At 45.7% G+C, this 19,633-nt stretch overlaps 1 protein-coding gene across 1 annotated transcript; it reads left to right on the plus strand.

Moving 5' to 3' along the window:
• The first annotated feature begins 4,969 nt into the window (after window positions 1-4,969).
• IL17RB (interleukin 17 receptor B) lies at window positions 4,970-19,284 on the plus strand. The gene is made up of 11 exons (XM_007937245.1): window positions 4,970-5,029; window positions 6,832-6,856; window positions 7,551-7,691; window positions 9,480-9,607; window positions 10,039-10,165; window positions 12,792-12,839; window positions 14,230-14,372; window positions 14,740-14,805; window positions 15,793-15,895; window positions 17,453-17,548; window positions 18,737-19,284. Exons 1-11 carry the CDS (start codon window positions 4,970-4,972, stop codon window positions 19,282-19,284), a joined length of 1,485 nt encoding a protein of 494 aa, XP_007935436.1.
• Window positions 19,285-19,633: the final 349 nt, after the last annotated feature.

Genomic DNA, 19,633 nt, shown 5'->3' on the forward strand with positions numbered 1-19,633 from the left:
CCTTCTGCTTAGCAGCCAAATGCTTTTACCACTGTACCACCAGAGCTCCTTATTATTAACAACAGACTAATTAAAATATCAGGAGCTCTGGTAGCATAGTGCCTAAGGCACTTGACTGCTAACCAGGAGGCTGACGGTTCAAACCCACCAGCCACTCCTCGGAAGGAAGGTTGGGCAATCCTACTTCCGTAGTGATATTGCCTCGGAAACCCAAGGAGGGGTCACTATGAGTCGGGGCCAATTCGATGGCAAATAACAACAACAACAACAATTAAAATATCATGGACCAAAATACTATATCACCAACCCATTGCAATGTCCTACTACATGTGCCCACCCTGTGCTAATTGCTTTGCCCCTGAAATTTCAAGTAATCCACCTAACAATCCTATGAGGCTAATTCTATCAGCCGCATCTGCGGACGAGGCTTTGCCAGCACAGCAGCAACACCTGACTTCTCTGCAATCCAGATGTTCTATAAGGCCTCAATGTGACAACACACATGAAAGTCAACAGCAAAGTCCAGGGCAATGAGTAGGGAAAGAGACTAGAGCTACAGACAAGTCACGGGGGTTATCACCTCACAAGTTTCTGTCCTAGGAACTGGAAGAAGTACTGGAAGAAGTTCACTGCCAGGTGAACACCATAGCTCATGTTTTGTGGGCTTTCCTGGGCCAGCCCCTGCTCAATGGCACAGAGTAAATGCTGGCAGAGTTGTGGGCCTGCTGGGACAGTGGGACATAAGCCCCGCCCTCAACGTGGCTTCAGGATCTCTGGCTCAGAGTTGGCATTACAGTTAACACTCTGCCAGGCCTGGCCAAGCTGAAGCAGAACTTGGAGGCCAGGGGAGGAGAGGGACTCTGGGAGACAGCCAGCAACGGTTTGCTGTTCATGAAACAATGAATCCACTGTTGACTGGCCAGAGCTTCAACTAATATTTACAAGAGGAATGAAGTGGAAAATTCCACTTGTGTGGGCAGAGCCTGGGCTTTGCCCAGGACAGGTCAACAATCTTGATTACCTTGTTCTCTCACCAGGTTGGATGAGGCAGAGAGACATAGGTCTGAACAAACAGAACCTGGGGTTGGGCTTTACTCTCAGGTCACAGAGATAATATTAATTTGTTGGGTTTATTATTGTACTGCCTACTCCCCCCCCCCTCGCCCTACCCCACTAAATTTATAAAACATGTTTACATCCTTCACCTTAGTTTACTGGAAGGAGTGGACTCTTTTCTGAGTCTCCCAACAGACCTGACAAGCAGATACAAATGGAGAAACTGAGGCTCCAAGAAGCCAGGAGAGTCACCCAAGGGCATCAGCTGGTGAGTGAGTGGCATTCTAGAACCCAGGCATCACAATCCCCAGCAGCACCACAGAGCCTATCCCAGGGAGTCTGGGGTCAGAGGTCTCAGTTACTAGACAGAGAAGCCCTCCAGGCTCCAGCAGAGGCCCTGTCTGCTGCCCTCTGCTCCAAGGAAGAAGACCCAAAGCAGCTCTCGAAAGTGGGTTGGCTTAGAAGCCAGCCTTGGAGAGGAAGGATACATTCCTTCATTCATTCCTTACTCACTCGAACACTTAACAAGCACCTACTCGGCATCCTGGATATGAAAGCCTGCTGCATGGGGCACCTCTTTCAAAAGCCCAGATCTTGCCAAAAAAAAAAAAAAAAAAAGATCTTGCAGAATCATGACTGAAGGGAAGAGGTCAGAGTAAACCCAAAGGCTGCTTCCCACATGGTCTCAAGTCACCTCATATAGCTATCTATCAGTACCCTGTTTCACCAACCCCATTTACAGAAAAGGAAACTGAGGCTCTGAGAAGGGAGTGACTTCTTCAAAGTCACAGAAGAACGAATCTGAGACCTCTGGTCCACAGTGGCCCTGCCTCCTGTTTCTAAAGCCACAAAGTTACTGAGTTTAGGAATTCAAGCAAATCATGTCCCTTCCAGCAGACTACCATGGACATTCCATGTTTAATCCAATAAGGAACACTTGTTAAAAGGACGTTATGAGCTAGGAGAAAAACCCCTGAGGAGACAGGCACACCTCATTGGCCTATTGAGATCAGGAGCCGGGTCTGCAGGGCCCACCTCATACCCTCTCCCCTGGCTCCCATCCCACAGTTCTGTCTGCATAGCTAGCTGTGGGCAGTACTCCTATCCCCGAAGCCCCAGAGGGCCAGATGGTGTCACTTCTGTGCATGTACACCCCCAAACGTGGAATTAGAGTGGCGGGGACCCACTAAGGCTATTCCTGACTTGATGCACAGTGCCCCCGGCACAGGTCCCCCCAAAGCTTTCTGCTCTTTCCAGCCACATGCTGAGCTACCTCTGTACTACCCTTGTCTCACCCTTCCTCTCTCCTCTACCCACTAGCTGCTTCTACTGGAGAAGGAATCTCAATCTCTGTCTTTCTTAAAGAACCCCGTACTCCCATCTCTGAGCTCACTTCCTCACATGCCCATCTTGTCCCCTCTTGCCATGGTCACCCCTAACTGCCATTTACCAGATCCAGGGACCTGCCTCAGGCCAAGCCACCCCTGGTCAGTCCTGTTTGACCCCACAGGCTGTGTCCTCACCCCTAGGTTTTCCTAGAGCAGCCCTCCTAATCAACACCTCCAAGAAGCTCTCCTTCCCCAGGGCCCTGACCTCTTCTCTCCACCAACATGAGGATTTAATTCATCTCCATAAATGGCTGGGAGACCTGGGTGGTGCAAATGGTTATGACCTTGACTGCTAACCAAAAGGTTGGAGGTTCATCTACTCAGAGGTACCACAGAAAAAAAAATCAGTCACAGAAAAAAACTCTGTGGAGCATAGTTCTGACACACATGGGGTTGCCATTAATTGAAATCCATTCCATGGCAACTGACTTTGGTTTGGTGTGGTTTGGTTTTGGTTATAAATGGTTGACTCATAAGCCTCATCTCTAGGCCTAACCTCTGGGTCCCTGGTTACCCCAAAGCTCTGTCTCACACTGAATAGTTCCAAGCTCACCAGATCAGGGCCTGTTTTGGCACCTGCCTTTAAAACCAGCACCAGCTCAGAGCATAACACATGGCAGGGGCTCAGACATTTATGGAATAAATGCACTTTGATTATAGCTGCCTCCTTACTGGTCTCAGAGGGACTACTACCACCCCTCACCCCTGCACACCCACCCATGCTGCTCTTCTAAAACTGAAAACTGACTAGGGCTTAAACCCCTCCTGTGGTTCCTCAGTATCACAGGACAAAGGTCACAATTTCAAGCTGGCAGACAAGGCTATTTCCGTCTGTCCTTCCTCGACAAAGCACATGGCCCTGGACATCTCTCTGCACCGATCCTAAGTCCAAGAGCACACCCTTATATCATTCACCTTTGCACCCCCAGTACCTGGCAGGAAGCCCAGCACCCAAAAGTTGCTTGCTAAGAACATCATGTTTTTAGAGCCAAAACTGACCTCTGAGACCACAAGACCCAAAAGCAACTCAGAGAGGTTGCACAAGAGACTCAAAGAGGCCTAGTCACAGGCAGGAAGTAGTGAGTGGCGACAACCTCACCTGAGTCAGAAACCAGAAACCTTGGTCAGAAAGCAGACCAATCCTCTGGAAACGCCACCTGCAACCCCAATATATGAGCCAGAGCTCTCTGCCGGCCTTGAACCTGAGAACTGGCACTAGTCCATGCTCACATAGTAGGGCCTCAGAAAACACAGCCTGCTGGATTCAGGACATTCTCTCCAGAGCTGACAACTCAATCCGTGAGTCCCACGCTCCATCCCTCGTTAGGCCTGGTTCTTCACATCTGTAGAATGGAGCTACCCCAGGCTACAAGTTTGAGACCTGTCGTTTGCTAATCGAGGGGGCTCTGTGACTCCACTCTTAGCCCACCTGGTTTTTTAATCTCCAAACCGTTTTTAATTTCCAAACCGCCCCTCTCAGGGTAGTCTCTGGACCACCCGCACGGAGTGGACCCAGAATTTGTATTTCTGGCAGCAGACCTGGGCACAGTGAAACTTGAGAACCACAGCTCCAAACGGACAGCGCCCAGGTTTCCGCCTTCGGAGCCCAAAGCTTTACCAGTCAGACTTCATTTTGTGGAAACTGCATTTACCAGTACACCCGGGGGTGAAGTTGTTGTTGTTGTTATGTGCCATCGAGTAGGCCCCGACTCATAGCGACCCCTCCTTGGGTTTTCGAGGAACTTCTATTACTGTAATAATATATAACTTAGCTCCTGCAACGAATTAATTCCCTCGAAGAACTTAAGTTTCAACTGATCCCGTCCCATGGCTTTTGGTTTCCGTGGGCTTGGTCACTGAGTAAAGCGGGGCCCCAGTTTTAGAACAGGCCAAGGTCCTCCGGACCCACCAAATGTTCTGCCTACAGCCGGCCAGGTTCCGCGTCTGCGGCCCTCGAGCTGTGGGGGGTTGGGGCGGTGTCACTGCGGGACGGTTAGGGCGGGAGGTCTGGCGCGTTCCCGGTTACTCACCTCGGAGCTCGGCCCGAGTGCCTGGAGCGTCAAGCTGGTGAGGAGGAGGAGCGCCAGGAGGCAGCGGCCGGCCCTGCCCCGTTGCACTTTTAACTGGCGGCGCCAGCGTACCGCTCTCTCCGCGGGCTGGAGAAGACCCACAGGCCTTTGACCCTGGGTCTCTCCTGAGGCTGGGAACGGAACACCTGACTGGCCCGGGCTTGGGGCGGGGCAGGACCACGTGCGCGGGGCCCGGCGGCGTGGGCGCAAAAGGCGCACCTGGGGCTCTGTACACACGTGCTCTGTTCACGAAGGGCCAGGAGTCGCTCGGACTCGCCCATCCCTCGGCGTTCCAGCAGGCTGGAGGGCTGCAACTCCCACCCCACCCGGGAGGGGGCGCGGGGCCCGGCGGCGCCGTGGGAGGCGGAGCCCGGAGGGGTTGGTCCGGGGGGCCGGGATAAGAGCGCTGCGGGTTGCGGATTGCAGCTCCGAGCAGTAGCGGATTGTGACCCTGCGATGTCGCTCGCGCTACTAAGCCTGGCCGCGCTGTGCTGGAACGCTGCGTACCCGGAGCCGGTAAGCCCCCTCGGCACCCCTTTCCGACGTTCCGGTCCCTTGCGTCGGACCTGAGTGCGCCGGACCCGCCCGCCCACTTTGCTCCAAGGAGTTTGTGGAGGCCATCTGGAGGAGGAAGGTCTTACACCCTCGGTGCAGCCTCACTGGGCTTCAGAGATCTGTGTCGGGCGGCTCCTCACAGCCCACCGGGTTTAGGCCATGAGGCACCTTGAGTCAGGGGCAAGGAATCGGACAGACTTGGGCTTAGGTTACAATGTGTGCTTTTTGATTCAGTCATGTATATTCACCTAGCCTCAGTGTTCTCATCTGTAAGAGGGGTAATATCTAATTCATCAGGGTCTCCTGCGGAACGACCACCGTGTAGGCAACGCGGCGCACAAAGCCTGGCCCGTAGTCCGTGCTCAATATCGTTACTTGGGTCTTTTCACCAATGGGACACAAGAACTGCCGCTCCGATACCACCCACCCTTTCTGCCACGTTGATTTGTGAACACGCGGGCAGGTTTCCATTCTTTTCCAGTGCCTTGAAGTGTTTAGGAAACCTTCTGGGTCTAAAAACCAAAACGCTCGTCCCCAAAACAGCAATCGAAATTATACTTCTGCTCTCTTAGCATAACACAGAGCATAAAAGCATGATGGTACTTGTTGATGGTTGTAGAAAGACAAATCCCATTCCCTTACCCCAAGAGCTTCAGCTTCCTGTACCCTGTCTCAGTTTGGAAGCCCCTTTGGCCTTTTCCACCAGACAAAGATACCACTACCTTTGCCTTCATTGCTATAAGGCCAACAGTGCGAGTTCTGCAAAGTTCAGAACTGTTACTTTGGTGCTTGTTAAATCTTCCTCCATCGGCTCTTTAACAAGAAAAAAAAAAAACTGATATCCCTCGAATTCAGCTTTAAAAAACAAAGGTGAGTGACTGGTGATGTCTCCCAAATCCAGCTTATTCAAACCATCAAAAGTTTGTCCTATTTATCTTGCAAAGCATTTAGAAAAAAAAAAAAAGTGGAGGCGGAGAGGGGGCAGGTCGCAGACTGGTGGATTTACCACAATGAGTGTTGTCATTGGAACTTACTGCTGCCTAAAGTCATACCTTTTAGGTTTGGTATTTTATTCCAAAGCCAAAGCACTATTTAGTTTTTCTTACAAAAAGGTATGAGTAGTCAACTCCAAATGATTTTAGTAGTGGCCTTTCTTGGATACAGGTATTTAATTTTTTGAAAGCTTTTTAAAAACGGAACCTGATGAAATCACAACTGCATGTGATTTTCTAAATACCTAGGGCAAGTCCTTTTGTATCAGAAGAGAAGTACTTTAAAGAACCCAGGGAGGCTCCATGGGCTGCATTTTTAGATTTCTTCTGTTAATCTCCTGAGTTTAGCATTGCCAACCTTTAACCTGAGAAAACTCAGTTAATATGCCAGACTGTCCTGAAAACCTAGAGTAAAAATTAAGGGTGTAAAGGGGCTTTCATGATGGTCGAGAGTCATCTGCTTGTAGTGGGGAAGGCTGAGGGCCAGAGGCGTTGGGATCTACCTCTGGTCATTAAGGTGGATAGCAGGCTTCAGGGACAGGTGTGCTGATAGTTTAATCTGTGGTGCTTCATAGTTGGCCTACCATGAGAAAGCTCATTCACAGTTTATTCCAAACAATGATATGGAATCAGCTCATCTTTTCTTTGGAAGTTTGTCACTTGTGGACATATTTAAGGAAAAAAGATGTTTTGTCTAATTTATCAAAAGAAGCTTGTCATTTGTTAGCATTTAGTATGACCCTCGGCTTTTTTTTCTTCTCTCTCTTGCAGACTATCCAGTGTGGCTCTGAAAATGGTAGGTACATTAGGGAACAGGTTTTGGGGTTTTACACTGAAAGTATAGTTGGGCTTTTAGGGAGCCCAAATCCAGGCAATAATAGCTCCTTGGCACCCAGGCATAGGGTGAACAACAGCTCTGTTAGCTGCTATGGATGAAGCCTCTCTCTACCCAAGGCAGAATCCCCGGGGAATACAGAAGTGATTCAGATGGGCTGGCTTCTGGCAGGAAGAGAGGGAATCGTCATGCAAGGTGGAGAGTGATACCTGCCACACTGCAGAGGGAGAGCATGTGTTGTGGGAGGGATGGACACTTAGAACTGGGAACAGGAATAAAAGATTATAGAAGACACGGTGTTGAGACAGTAGTGTAGTGTTTGAAGAGTGGGTAGGTTTCTGCCTATGAAATGTGAATGGGGAAGTTGAGCTGGAGGAGAAATGGCACATATATACATATACACACATACACACACGCACACAAACTTAGAATGATCCCAAGTGTGCTGTAGGTCAGGGCCAAGAGGTTGTATTTCTCTGAGGTCAGCAATCACCTCAGCTGCCAGCACCGAGAAATTTCTGGCCTGCCTTCTCAGGAAGAAGGAAGGGCAATGCATTATGAATGGTGATTGATGGGACCGGTCACTTGGAGGAGATGGCATTAACCGGGCCTGGAAGGGAAGTGTCACAGGGCGCGGGGTCTCACCTTTTCCCAGGGCCATCTCCAGAGTGGAAGGTTCAACACGCTCTGACCCCTGGAGACTTACGGGACCTCCGAGTGGAACCTGTTAAAATCACTGTTGAACCACAGGAGTATTCCCTTTTGATGAACATAAGTTGGATACTCCGAGCAGATGGTAAGTTTGCATCAAAGATCAGGCCTAAAGCGTCTCCTGAAGCAGAGCATGCGCAGACTGCAGGGCCCATTAATCCTGTTCCTAGGCGTCTATTTTTGTTGGGTGCCACTGAGTGCATTCTGACTCAGAGTGACTCCATGTGACACAGTAGACTGCCTCTTGGGGCTTCTCAGCTGTCATCTTTATGGAAGCAGACTGCCAGGCTTTTCTTCCATGGAGCTGCTGGGTGGGCTCTAGCTGCCAACCTTTTGGTTAGCAGCTGAGTGCTTAACCTTTTGTGCCACCAGAGCTTCTTCCTAGGCACATACTCAAGAGAAATACATGTTGTTCTTGTTATTATGTTAGGTGCTGTCGAGTCGTCTCCGAATCACAGTGACACTGTGCACAGCAGAATGAAACACTGCCAGGTCCTGCGCCAGCCTCACAATCCTTGCTATACCAGAGAAATACATACTTTAAAAAAAGAACAAAAAAACAATGCTATCAAGTTGATTCCGACTCAAAGCAACCCATTAGGGTAAAGTAGAACTACCCCACTCATAGGGTTTCCAAAGCTGTAAATCTTTATGGAAGCTGACTGCCTCATCTTTCTCCTGCAGAGCAGCTGGTGGGTTCAAATCTCTGACCTTTTACTTAGCAGCCAAATGTTTTAACCACTGTGCCACTAGACCTCTTTAAACTTGCATACATGCACTAAAAGCCACATACTAGAATGTTCACAATACACTATTCATAGTAGTTGAAAATTGGAAAGCACTCAAACATCCAGCAGCAGAACAGAATCATAAAATGGAATCTCATACAGCAGTGAGCATAAACAACCCATAACTATACACAACAACATGGATCAATCTCACAAAGAGGCCAGATTCAAGAATTCTTGTATACACATTTACATATATACTTGCAGTCGTATATACTGGATGGTTCCATTTACAAAAAAGTGCATAAACAGCTAAATTTAAGCAATTACAAGTCAGGAGAGTGATTATTCTTGGTTGTGGAGGAGGTGGAGGAGCTAAAAGCAAGCATGAAAGAGGATCCTTGGGTTGTTGGAATGCTGTTTCTTAACCTTGCTACTGGTTACATGAGTGTGAAAATTCATCTAGTGGTACACTTAACATCTGTGTACTTTCCTACATGTACGTTACATTTCACGGATGAGAAAAGCATGCGACCAGAGATGATTTCCCCCAAGCTAAGAAAAGCTCAGGTAGCAGGTTACTTTCCCACTTCTTGGAGGATGTCAAAAGTCTTGGCATTTCCCCAGGATTATCCTGCGTGGCAACTTGTGATTTATTTTGATGAAACAGTTCTGCATGGGTCTTGGAATAAGCCTTTGAGAGGTAGGGAAAGGGAGCAAAGGGCATTCCAGGAAGAAGGGTCAGCAAAGGTGTAGTCAGAACTGCATGATCTGTGAGGACATGTGGGAGGGTCTTTGTGGAGTTTCCCATGGCCTGTTCCTCTTAAAAGAGACCAGAACACTGCAGAGCTAGAGTCTCCTCTGCAGATATCTCCGAAATCCAGGCACATCTGTGGTAAGGAAAGAGCTTGTGCTTTGGATTTGCATCCTTACACTGCCACTGATGAGCTTTGTAGACTTTGGCAAAGCTCCCTGGAACTGCCCAAGCATCATTTTCCCTATATGTAAACTGGGAACAATAATAGCACCTACCATTTAGGACTGCTGTGAATATATGATCTAGGATGAGGCATGTAGTGTGTAGCATCATGTCTGCCACATAGTAAATACTAAGTTAACCACACCCCTCTTGCCTAACTTTTCAGCCAGCATCCGCTTGTTGAAGGCCACCAAGATTTGTGTGACCAGCAAAAGCAACTTCCAGTCCTATAGCTGTGTGAGGTGCAATTACACTGAGGCCTTCCAGCATCAGACCAGACCTTCAGGCCGCAGGGTAAGCACTTTCAGGCAATCAGCTAGATGCCATTGAGACCCATGCCCTTTGACTGGAGAGCATGGGTGATGTCCTGCATGAACAAGCAGGGGAACAACTACTACACAGAGCTTGGACCAGGATGCTTGGGTTCAAATCCCAGTTTGCTACTTCTCTGCTATGTGCCTTGGGCAAGTCAGCATCCTGGGCCTGTTTCCCCAACAATAAAGTGAGATTTGGATTTAAATTATAAATTGGGTCTAAAATTTTATACTCATCAGATTCTGGGAGTTTCATTGGCAAATTGTATGGAATCCATTCCCCAATCAAACACAACAAGTTACAGCAGTAGTTTAAAGAATACAAGTGTAAATGAAAAGGGCAACACACAAAGGTTTTGTTGCTACACTGCACAGTTGCAGAAATTCAGGGTCCCTTGCTTTGCCTTTCAGTGGAAGTTTTTCTACATAGGCTTTCCTGTAGAGCTGAGCACAGTCTATTTCATTGGGGCCTATAATATCCCAACTGCAAACATGAATGAAGATGGTCCTTCCTTGTCTGCGAATTTCACCTCACCAGGTAAACTTCCTCACTCTTGTTATTCTCTGTCTTGGCAACTACTTGATATGTGGTTAGGTGCAGAGCACCAGAAGCCCTGGACACTGTGTTTGGCCTTGCCATGCTTAGCTTCCTCATCTGTAATATAGACATGATAGGACCCCTGTACCTCACTCACAGAGTAGAGGTTAGGACAAAGTCATGGAAGATACAGGAAAAAGCCCGCTCTCTGTTTCTGTGTTCTAGGCACTGCTGTGCATCATCTTGGTTAAGTCTCCCAACCACCTCAAGTTTGGGAAAGCCCCCTTTTACAGATGAAGACAATATGAGGTTAAATCTTTTGCCCTGGGTTCACACATAGTAGAAGTGAAGCTGGTATTCAAACTGAAGTCCTTCCCGATCAATGCACTTCAGCTACTCTTCATGCCATTCATCCAAAAAGTATGTTCCAGGCTCAGCTCTCCAGCAGGCAATGTTTAACAACAGCGTGTGGCTGGATCTCTGAATATCTGTGGTTTCTTCCCCTGAGCTGTCTGTGAGAGGCAGGGTGGGACTGAATTGAATGCTGGGATTTTTCACCTGCTCTAAGATACAGGACCAGTTTGTTACCATCACACCTGCAGTGTCACAGGGCTTCTGTGAGAATGTGGCAGGATAATGAGAGTGAAGGGCCCCCAGTCCCTCTTCTCTCTCTCAGGCAAAGCATCAAAGCCAAATGGGGCAGCTGCCACCTTGTTATTGTTCTTTGAGATTATGACTCAGAGTATTCTTGGTGCCATACAACTTACTATACAATAGTTTCCAGCTTTTTTCATTTTTTTTAATGACAATAAACCTTTTTTTTTTTTTTCAATAAACTTTTTATTTTGGAATAATTTTAGATTTACAGAAAAGTTGCTAAGGCAATACAGAGAGTTCCCATATAGTTCTCACCCAGTTTCTCCTATTAACATTGTACTTCACTAGTACTGAGCCTGCATTAGTATATTACTTTAATTTATTAATTAATCCAGACTTTATTTAGATTTTATCTGTTCTCCCATTGTGGTAGTCAAACTGTATGTCAACTTGATTGGGCCTAGCTGAGTAGCTGGGCAGGTGGTGGTAGTTATTCCCTATTATGAGACTGGCAATCAACTCCATGATGGGACTTAGGTATGTGATCTGCTTCCCATATGTGAGAAACAGCTTTGGGAATGGTCTCTTGTTTATGGCATGCTTGAACCCTGTATGTAGCCATGTCATTGTTCAGCAGCCTGCCATGCTCTGCTGACTTTGGGACTTTCAATGGACTTAAGTTAATGGCCTGCTGTGTGGTTTGGTAACATCGGGACTGTGCCATTTTATTTGTTGACCTTGGGCTTGTTAGCCTCAGCAGCCAAGTAGCTGCCGGAGTGAAGAGATGCCTCTAGCTTCAGTGGGCCAGGAGCAAGAGGCAGAGCTGAAGCCCAAGCTCACGGGGCTTTCACACAGCCCCTAAAACCTAGCACTTTGAACATGGACTTCTAGCCTCCCAAACTATAAAGAATAATCTCCTGTTTGTTCAAGCCATCCCATTTGTGGTATATTCTTGTCAGAGCGGCACTAGGAAACCAGAACACCCATTAATGCCTTTTCTGTTCCAGGATCCACTCCAAGGAACTACTTTGCATGTGGTTGTTTCTCCTTAATCTCTCCCGTAGCACTTCCTCTGTCTTTCCTGGTTTTTCATGATTTTGCCTACAGGTCAGCCATCCTATAGAATGTCCCCCAACCTGGGTTTGTATGCTGTTTGTCTCATGATTACACTGGGGTTGTGGGTTTTGAGTAAGAATACTATAGAGGTGAAGTGCCCTTCTATCACACCTTATCAGGAGGCACATGCTATCCACATGACATCACTGGTGATATGACCTTCACTGCTTGAGTGAGACCGTGCTTACAGGTTTCTCCCCTATAAAGTTACCATGTGTCCTTTGCCAACTCTGTTCTTTGGAAACAAGTTCCTAAGTCTACTCTACCCTGGATGAGGGGGGTGGTTGGTAGAGGGTTAAGCGCTGCCTCTAGAAGGGGCAAGTATCTGATTATATTACCAAACCCCACTTTCAAAGGATGTGGCATAGTGCCTAAGGCATTTGACTGCTAACCAGAAGGCTGGCAGTTCAAACCCACCAGCCACTCCTTGGAAGGAAAACTGGCCAATCCGCTTCCATAGAGATACTGCCTCAGAAACCCAAGGAGCGGTTGCTATGAGTTGGATTTGACTTGATGGCAGTGAGTTTGGTTTTTTGTTTTGTTTTGTTTTTGTGGTTTCTAGTCAGTCTTGCCTTGGAAACCCAAGGAGAGGTCGCTGTCGGTCAGAGACAACACAATAGCACACCACCACTACCACAGTCAGTCTCCCAAGTCTTCACTTGGGCATCACAGGAACTGTTTGGACAAAGGTTGAATTAATTTAGACTCTGGTTATCACTTCGTGGACAGGTAATCTTCTGTTTGATAGTAAAATGTTGGTGTCCCATTTAAATTTGCTATCTTACCTCACATGTGGAATGTCCTGCCAATTTGTTGCAGATGTAGTAAGCATACATGTGCACTTGTTGCCAAAGTGTGGAGGTGGAGCAGACATCCGTTTGTAAAATGTAAAAACTTTCATTCAAATTTCCAGGCTGCCTAGACCACATAATGAAATACAAAAAAAAGTGTATTGAGGAAGGTGAGTAAACACAATGTTTGCTTTTGTTATTAGAAGGAAACCATAACTCGAGCCAGTACTGCTGAATCCATCACATTACAGAGGAAGACAAAGAGGTCCAGAGAGAGGAATTACTTACCCAAGGCACTAAGACAGGGAAGGCAGGAGCAGCTGGGTACCTTACTCCCCACCAAGCGCTCTTCCCCACTGAATCGAGCAGCCTGTCTGAGGAAGGAAAGATTCTTAGTAGGCTGATAGAGTGAATCAAGGTCACATGAAACTGCCCCTTTAGGATAATGAGTCCCAAGGGTCTAATTTCCAATGAGTTGTGTTCATTTCTAGGTGATAAAGTCTTAGAAAGCAGCTCTAGTGGTATAGTGGAAAAGGCATTTGGCTGCTAACCAGGTCAGCAGTTCAAACCCACCAGCTGTTCTGTGGAAGGATTTGGGTGATGTGTTTCTGTAAAGATTTATAGCCTCAGAAACCCAATGTGAATCACTATGTGGGAACTGACTCGATAGCAGTGAGTTAGGTTAATAGTCTTAGAATGCTAATGAGGCTAGAGGTATTGAGGGGGATCAGTACCCATCTTTTAGGCACCTAGCCCACAGGCACCCCCTTTCCACCCTGTCACATTCCTGTTGAAAGGCAGACTTGGAGATCTGTGTTTCCACTCCTGCCTCCCATCCACTGAGAGAGCTATAGGGCTGTGAAAGGATGCTGGAGGTGTGAGAAAGTCTGAGGGCCTTTGATCAATTCTAGCCCTGAACTCTTTGAGACAGTTCTGCACTAGGGCCTGAAATGATCTAGGAAAGCAAAATAATTCGTGTATTTATCATCTTCCTGGAAACTAACTTAATCCTTATTTGCAAGTCACCTGAATGAAACAACTGACTTTTTCTGTCAGAGTCAACCTGTCAGATAGCTCCTAAGCTATGAGGGAATCACTTATTCATACTGTAAAGCCAGCAGAATGGTCTGATGGATGAAGCTCCTGAAACCCATAATGTTCTAGAAGTCATAGTGCTGAACCTAAATTCAGTTGCTCTATGGTCTTAGTCATGTTCCCTAACCCATGACTCCTCCTTCCCAGCCTGGAAAGGAGAAAGTACTGATGTCAGTCCTTAACTTAAAACAGATGTTGACCACAGATGTTACTAGTAGAACATAACCTGTGGGTCCTACCACCCTCAGCCCAAGGATGCTACTTTTAGCAAAGCCATGACATAGGGGCTCAACTTTCTTGGACAGCAGGCTCTTTGAGATTCCTGAGGTAGTGATAAAAAGTACACTGTGTAGTCAAGTCCCTATCTCTTGGATGTGTGACTGAGAACTTAGATTTGTTGTTGTAAAGTCCTTTGATGATTTAAAAAAGAGCAGCTCATCTATGGAATTCTCTCTTCACTCACAGGAAGTCTGTGGGATCCAAACATCACTGCTTGTAAGAAGAACGAGAAGACAGTAGAAGTAAATTTTACCACCAGTCCCCTTGGAGACAGATACCTGGCTCTCATCCAAAATAAAGCTGTTCTTGGATTTTCTACTGTGTGGGAGGTACCTTTTCACCCTCATTCCCTTCACATCACCCCCACCTTCAACATCCAGCTGTCCTTACCTTATTGAAGAATGTGGACCCTCCAAGGGAATACAGATTTTCTTCACATCCTCTTGAGAGAGCAGAGGGCTGTCTGTCAACAAATTTTAAGTCCCTGTGGGCAACTTTGGAAATGTCACTGTGAATCTAAAACCAACCAAAGGTAGCAGTTTTAGTAGTATGAAATAAGTCCTATTCAAACAAAGTCTAATGAATTAAAAGTTGGTTTGGGAAGAGTGGCTTCTTCACTGGCAGTCTTAGTCTCTATTCCCTCATATGGCTTCATATGGCTTATAACCCTTTACTGTGTCTCACTAACCTGCACAGAACAAACTAACCCGGACTTCTGTGGTGATCCCAGTCACCGGGGAGAGTGAAGGTGCTGTGGTACAGGTAGTTTAATAAGGTTGTTTGGGGTGGGGAGGGGCGCAAGACTACTCTGCCATAAATTGCTTTTGATGAGTCCTTTTAAAGTTGAAGACGAGTTCTCTAATATTCTTCTGCCAGCATTCCCACAGTGACACTCATGGGGAAATCCTTTGTCTCAGTCTTCACAATGGTGAGGAAGTCAGAAAGCTGACTGTTAATGTCCCAAAGTACTTTAATTTCCATTTTTTGGCACAGAGCTCAGAGTATTTCTGAGAGTGCCATTTTACCGTCCCAAGCCTCAGTTTTAACTGCAAAATTAAGGGTCAAAGGATTTGAAACCAGAAATTCTGGGTTCCAGATCAGTCTTTGAGCTCTGGAGAGCAACTGCCTATCCTCTCCAGCCTCAACTCACTTCATCAGACAACAAAGTTGGACTAGTAAATGCTCTCAGGTCTCCTTCAGCTCTTAGTTTATTATGTGGAGACATGGAAGGTCCCCCCCAGGACACAGCCACACCCAAGGTAGTACAGACCTTTTTGTTTCATTCCTTGGAACATGAATGCTGTGCTCAGACACACTAGAGAGTGCAGAAACCTGTTAGCATAAGACTGCACCCCTTTTCTGAGGAAGCACAGATGTTCCTAGTCTCAGGAGACCTGCATGTTGTAAAGAGCTGGCTTAAGTCAACAATGAACTCTACTGCTCTGCTTTTTTACAGGAAATATTTGTGTATGTATTAGGAAGTGCCCCAATCCTTTTAGATAAGGAAGCCAACTAATTAGTACAGCATACAAAGTTTAGGTTCAGAACCTAGGAGTTTTGACTTGGGTCAATGGTTTGGATTTTTGGGTTTTGTTACAGAATGGGAGCAAGGAAAAATGTGTCCTGTTACAATGTTAGCAGTGGGGGTGAAACCAGGAAAAAAAAGAGAAGACAAATTTTGATGGCAGTAATAATGATGTTGATATTTTGCTCTGAAGCATGGTGTGAACTGAGCCTCTTTTTCTTCAGCTGGCTCCGTATTTCCGTACTTGTGGCCATGACTGCATCCGACACAAAGGAACTGTTGTGCTTTGCCCCAAGAAACGTCTTCAGAACTCTCTGGATAATAATGGTAAGTACCCAGTCACTTTCACAGGATGTAAAAGAGGTTCAGGACACAAAGGACCCAACAAGCATCAGCCACCCCTTTCAGTCTAATAGGGGCTGTGTTGTCTGTGACTTCCTGCTGTGTGTGCTGAACTGGGTGCAGAGGAAGATGTCACTGCCACCCCAAAGAGCCTATGATCTGAATGATCATGACCCTTTACAAGGCAGGACATGCACAAGTAGATTGGGGATGGGGGAACAGTGCAAAATGGGTGTTCAAAGTGCCATGGAATCTGCTGGAAAAAGGACTGAGTATACAAAGGAACATGCAGTTCACTGCATTTTAATTTCTCTTATCAGTCTGTGGCCTAGGCCTAGGTGTTATTATGATGTGATGTGGTCGTCACACAGCCAACATTTGAATGACAAATCAAGAATCAAAAAGATATACCTTGATTCAAAATCATTAAAAAAAAAAAGGGGGGGGGGGGGGGGAGGACCAGGTTTGCTGGTCTGATAGAGCCTGGTAGAACCTGAGACTATGGCCCCTAGCTGCCCTTCGGGTCTGGAATTGAACTCACTCCTGTGGCTTCCAGCCAAACAAAAGATAGGCATATGAGCTGAACATTAACATTAGGTAGATACACTCCTTGGAGAGATCACTCATGGGAGAACAGAAGGACTGTGTATGCACAGGGAGACAGCTCAACGGAGAGGAATGCATAAAGGGAAGCACACAGGGAAAAGGTAATTATGGAGAGGAAGTGGGAGGGAGCTGTTGCCCTGTGGGATATTGCAGTCAGTGCCATGAGACAAGATGTGTGGAAACTGCTGTATGGAAGATGAATTTGCTCTGTAAACTTCCGCCCAAATCACATTTAAAAAAAAAAAAAAAATAGATACACCTCAATGGTGCCTGAGAACATCATGTTCTGCCAAATGTCTCTGTACTGAGATGTTTTAGTTCTTCCATTATAGATGGACAGGTGAAGTACCTCTAGACTAGCTCAGGGATGGGTCAAAAGTTAGAAAGTGTTATTCTCAAATATATCAGCCAAACAAACTGAAAAAAACCCAGGGGTTAACAATCCTGACTATGGCTTCCTGAGCATGTTTGTGTGTGTGAGCTTGCTTGATCATCGACATTCTTGTGAGGGAGTAGCAGTATGCCCCATACTTGTCAATCCCAACAAGACAGCCTTTAATAAACGCCAACTGTATGTACTATGTATGTAACTGTACCCAGAGTAACATTAATTCATCAAAGAACAAACAACTGAATGCAAACTCTGGTTACCACAGTGAAAATGCCTGTGTGTATGTGGGTGGAGTAAGAAACCAAAATGATTTTAGAGAACTGTCTCTTAATCTCCAGGGTCTTACCTGGAGATTTTTAAGAATCTAATGAAGGATCTGGATAGTTTATAGAAAAACAACTATCTGCAGACCCCCTAGAGATCTACTAACCTCTGCTTTGAAAGAGATCAAGCTTCTACATACTAGAGTGAAATCTTTAGTTTTCAAGTAGAAGATAAATTAGCTTTTCATTTTCTAGAGGTAAATAAGCTTTTGTTTTCCCCAGACAGAACAGTGTTGGGAGGCTGGCTGCCTCTCCTCATGGCTCTACTGGTGGTCACATGGGTGCTGGTGGTCGGAATCTACCTACTGCAGAGGCATGGTAGGGTTATACTTCAATTCTTAAAGAAACTTTAAGGAAATAATGTGTCAAGTGTTTTAAAGGCTATTCCTCCAGAGGTGGTTGCATTTTGGCATTTCCCAGAGTTAGACTCCATTTATTTAATGCCTTAAAGTTCCCCCATAAAACTATGTGATGATGTCTGAGTCACATCTGCCAAGAACACCAACTTCAATCAGGGATCAGAACCTCAAGGTCTGGTGACTAGCACCTGTCTCATTTTTACCAGTGAGGCATCTACAAGAAGTACAGAAATGGGCAAAAAATTGCTAATGATGAATTGCATTTTACCTATGATAGGTATTCTATGCTACTTCCTATTTTAAAAAGTAGTTCTTCTAATACTTAAGAAAAACATTAATTTGGGTTCATATGCTCTCTAAAGTCCTGTGGACACTAAAACATAGAATATATGAATACAAAAATCATTATTTATATAGTTATATACCTAGAGGCAAACTCATTTAAAAAAAAAATCTGCTTCTCCTCTTCTCCACATACAGAAAAGCACATATGAATCTACCTTTTGAGTCATTTGTGATGTTGTAGATAGAACACGATTAATCCAACATTCTCAGCCAAAAAGCCATGTGGAGCTTCTCTCTCAGGAGTAGTTCCATCTAAATGAAGCTCTCTGACTTGTATAAGTTACAGTAGTTTCAGTTTCTGCTTTATAGGACAATAGAGCAGAACTTCACAGTTAAGTACCAGAGGTTGAAATGTGTACCATCCAACTTTATTGAACTATAAGGAAACTCTACCCCCTGCAGGTAGAAGATGGTACAAACAGGTGAGTTGACCCGAGTCAAAACATGTCATGAAGTGCAGATTTCCCCAATTACATATAAAACTAAAAATACTGAAGTTAAAACCAACCCACCTAAAACAAAGTATCTTAAACATGAAAGTTTCTACAGATTTATTTGAAAAGCTGTGGCATGGTTGAGAGGACTACTTTAGTGATAGGGACACATCTTTTAAAACATCTGTGTTTCAGGTGATGAATTCAAAAGCACTAGCCAGGATATTTTCCTCCCTGTTTAGCAGGAACAAGGTCCCTGGTGCTCAGCCATCAGTCTCTAGTTAGGGACCATTTATCAGTGATAGGTTGGACTAGCATGAAAGCCTGATGCTTGCTATTCACAGATAAAATGCTTTTGTCCCTCACAGAAAAGATCAAGACAACATCCTTCCCTGCAACCACGATACTGCCTCCCATTAAGGTTCTTGTAGTTTACCCATCTGAAATATGTTTCCAACACACAGTCTGTTACTTCACTGAATTTCTTGAGAGCCACTGCAGAAGTGAGGTCATCCTAGAAAAGTGGCAGAAAAAGAAAATAGCTGAGATGGGCCCAGTGCAGTGGCTTACCACTCAGAAGAAAGCAGCAGATAGAATAATCTTCCTTCTTTCCAATGATGTCAACACCGTGTGTGATGCTACTTGTGGCAAGAATGAGGGCAGTGCCAGTGAGAACTCCCAAGACTTGTTCCCCCTAGCCTTCAACATCTTCTGCAGTGATTTAACAAGCCAGATTTGTCTGCACAAATACATAGTGGTCTATTTTAGAGAGGCTGATACTGAAGATTACAGTGCTCTCAACGTCTGCCCCAAGTACCACCTCATGAAGGAGGCCACTGCTTTCTGCAAAGAACTTCTCCACATCAAGCAGCATGTGTCAGCAGGGAAAAGGTCACAAGCCTGCCACAACTGCTGATCCTGCTCATAGTACACCCATGAGGAACAAGAGAGGTTGAAGCCTTTCTCTGCCACCACGTTTCCGTTTCCAAGGAGGAAAAAGCATTTGTGATGATCTTACAGTACAGCCTACTTGTAGGGAAGATCATTATATACCTGCTTTAGCAATAAGACTATGAAGGACTCATACTGAATGCATTTGTCTTAGTTTAGTAATTAAAACTTTAGGCCAATAATTATTACAAATACCACCAACTACCATAGCATTAACTAAAAAATTGGAATTAAATTTAAAATCTTAAATCAATTTTATATCTAAAAGTCAAGAATATCTGTGATGGAAACCACAACCATTCTGTGATAAAACA

Source organism: Orycteropus afer, unplaced genomic scaffold (genome assembly GCF_000298275.1).
Source record: "Orycteropus afer afer isolate SDZICR_OR568_19922 unplaced genomic scaffold, OryAfe1.0 scaffold00041, whole genome shotgun sequence".
NCBI lineage: Eukaryota > Metazoa > Chordata > Mammalia > Tubulidentata > Orycteropodidae > Orycteropus > Orycteropus afer.

What these genes read in the sequence shown, in the direction of transcription:
- IL17RB (XM_007937245.1), top strand. Translation starts at nt 4,970, where the DNA reads ATGTCGCTCGCGCTACTAAGCCTGGCCGCGCTGTGCTGGAACGCTGCG. An exon ending in CCAGACCTTCAGGCCGCAGG is followed by an intron (nt 9,608 to 10,038) that starts GTAAGCACTTTC and finishes TTTGCCTTTCAG; the next exon opens with TGGAAGTTTTTCTACATAGG. An exon ending in GAACTCTCTGGATAATAATG is followed by an intron (nt 15,896 to 17,452) that starts GTAAGTACCCAG and finishes TGTTTTCCCCAG; the next exon opens with ACAGAACAGTGTTGGGAGGC.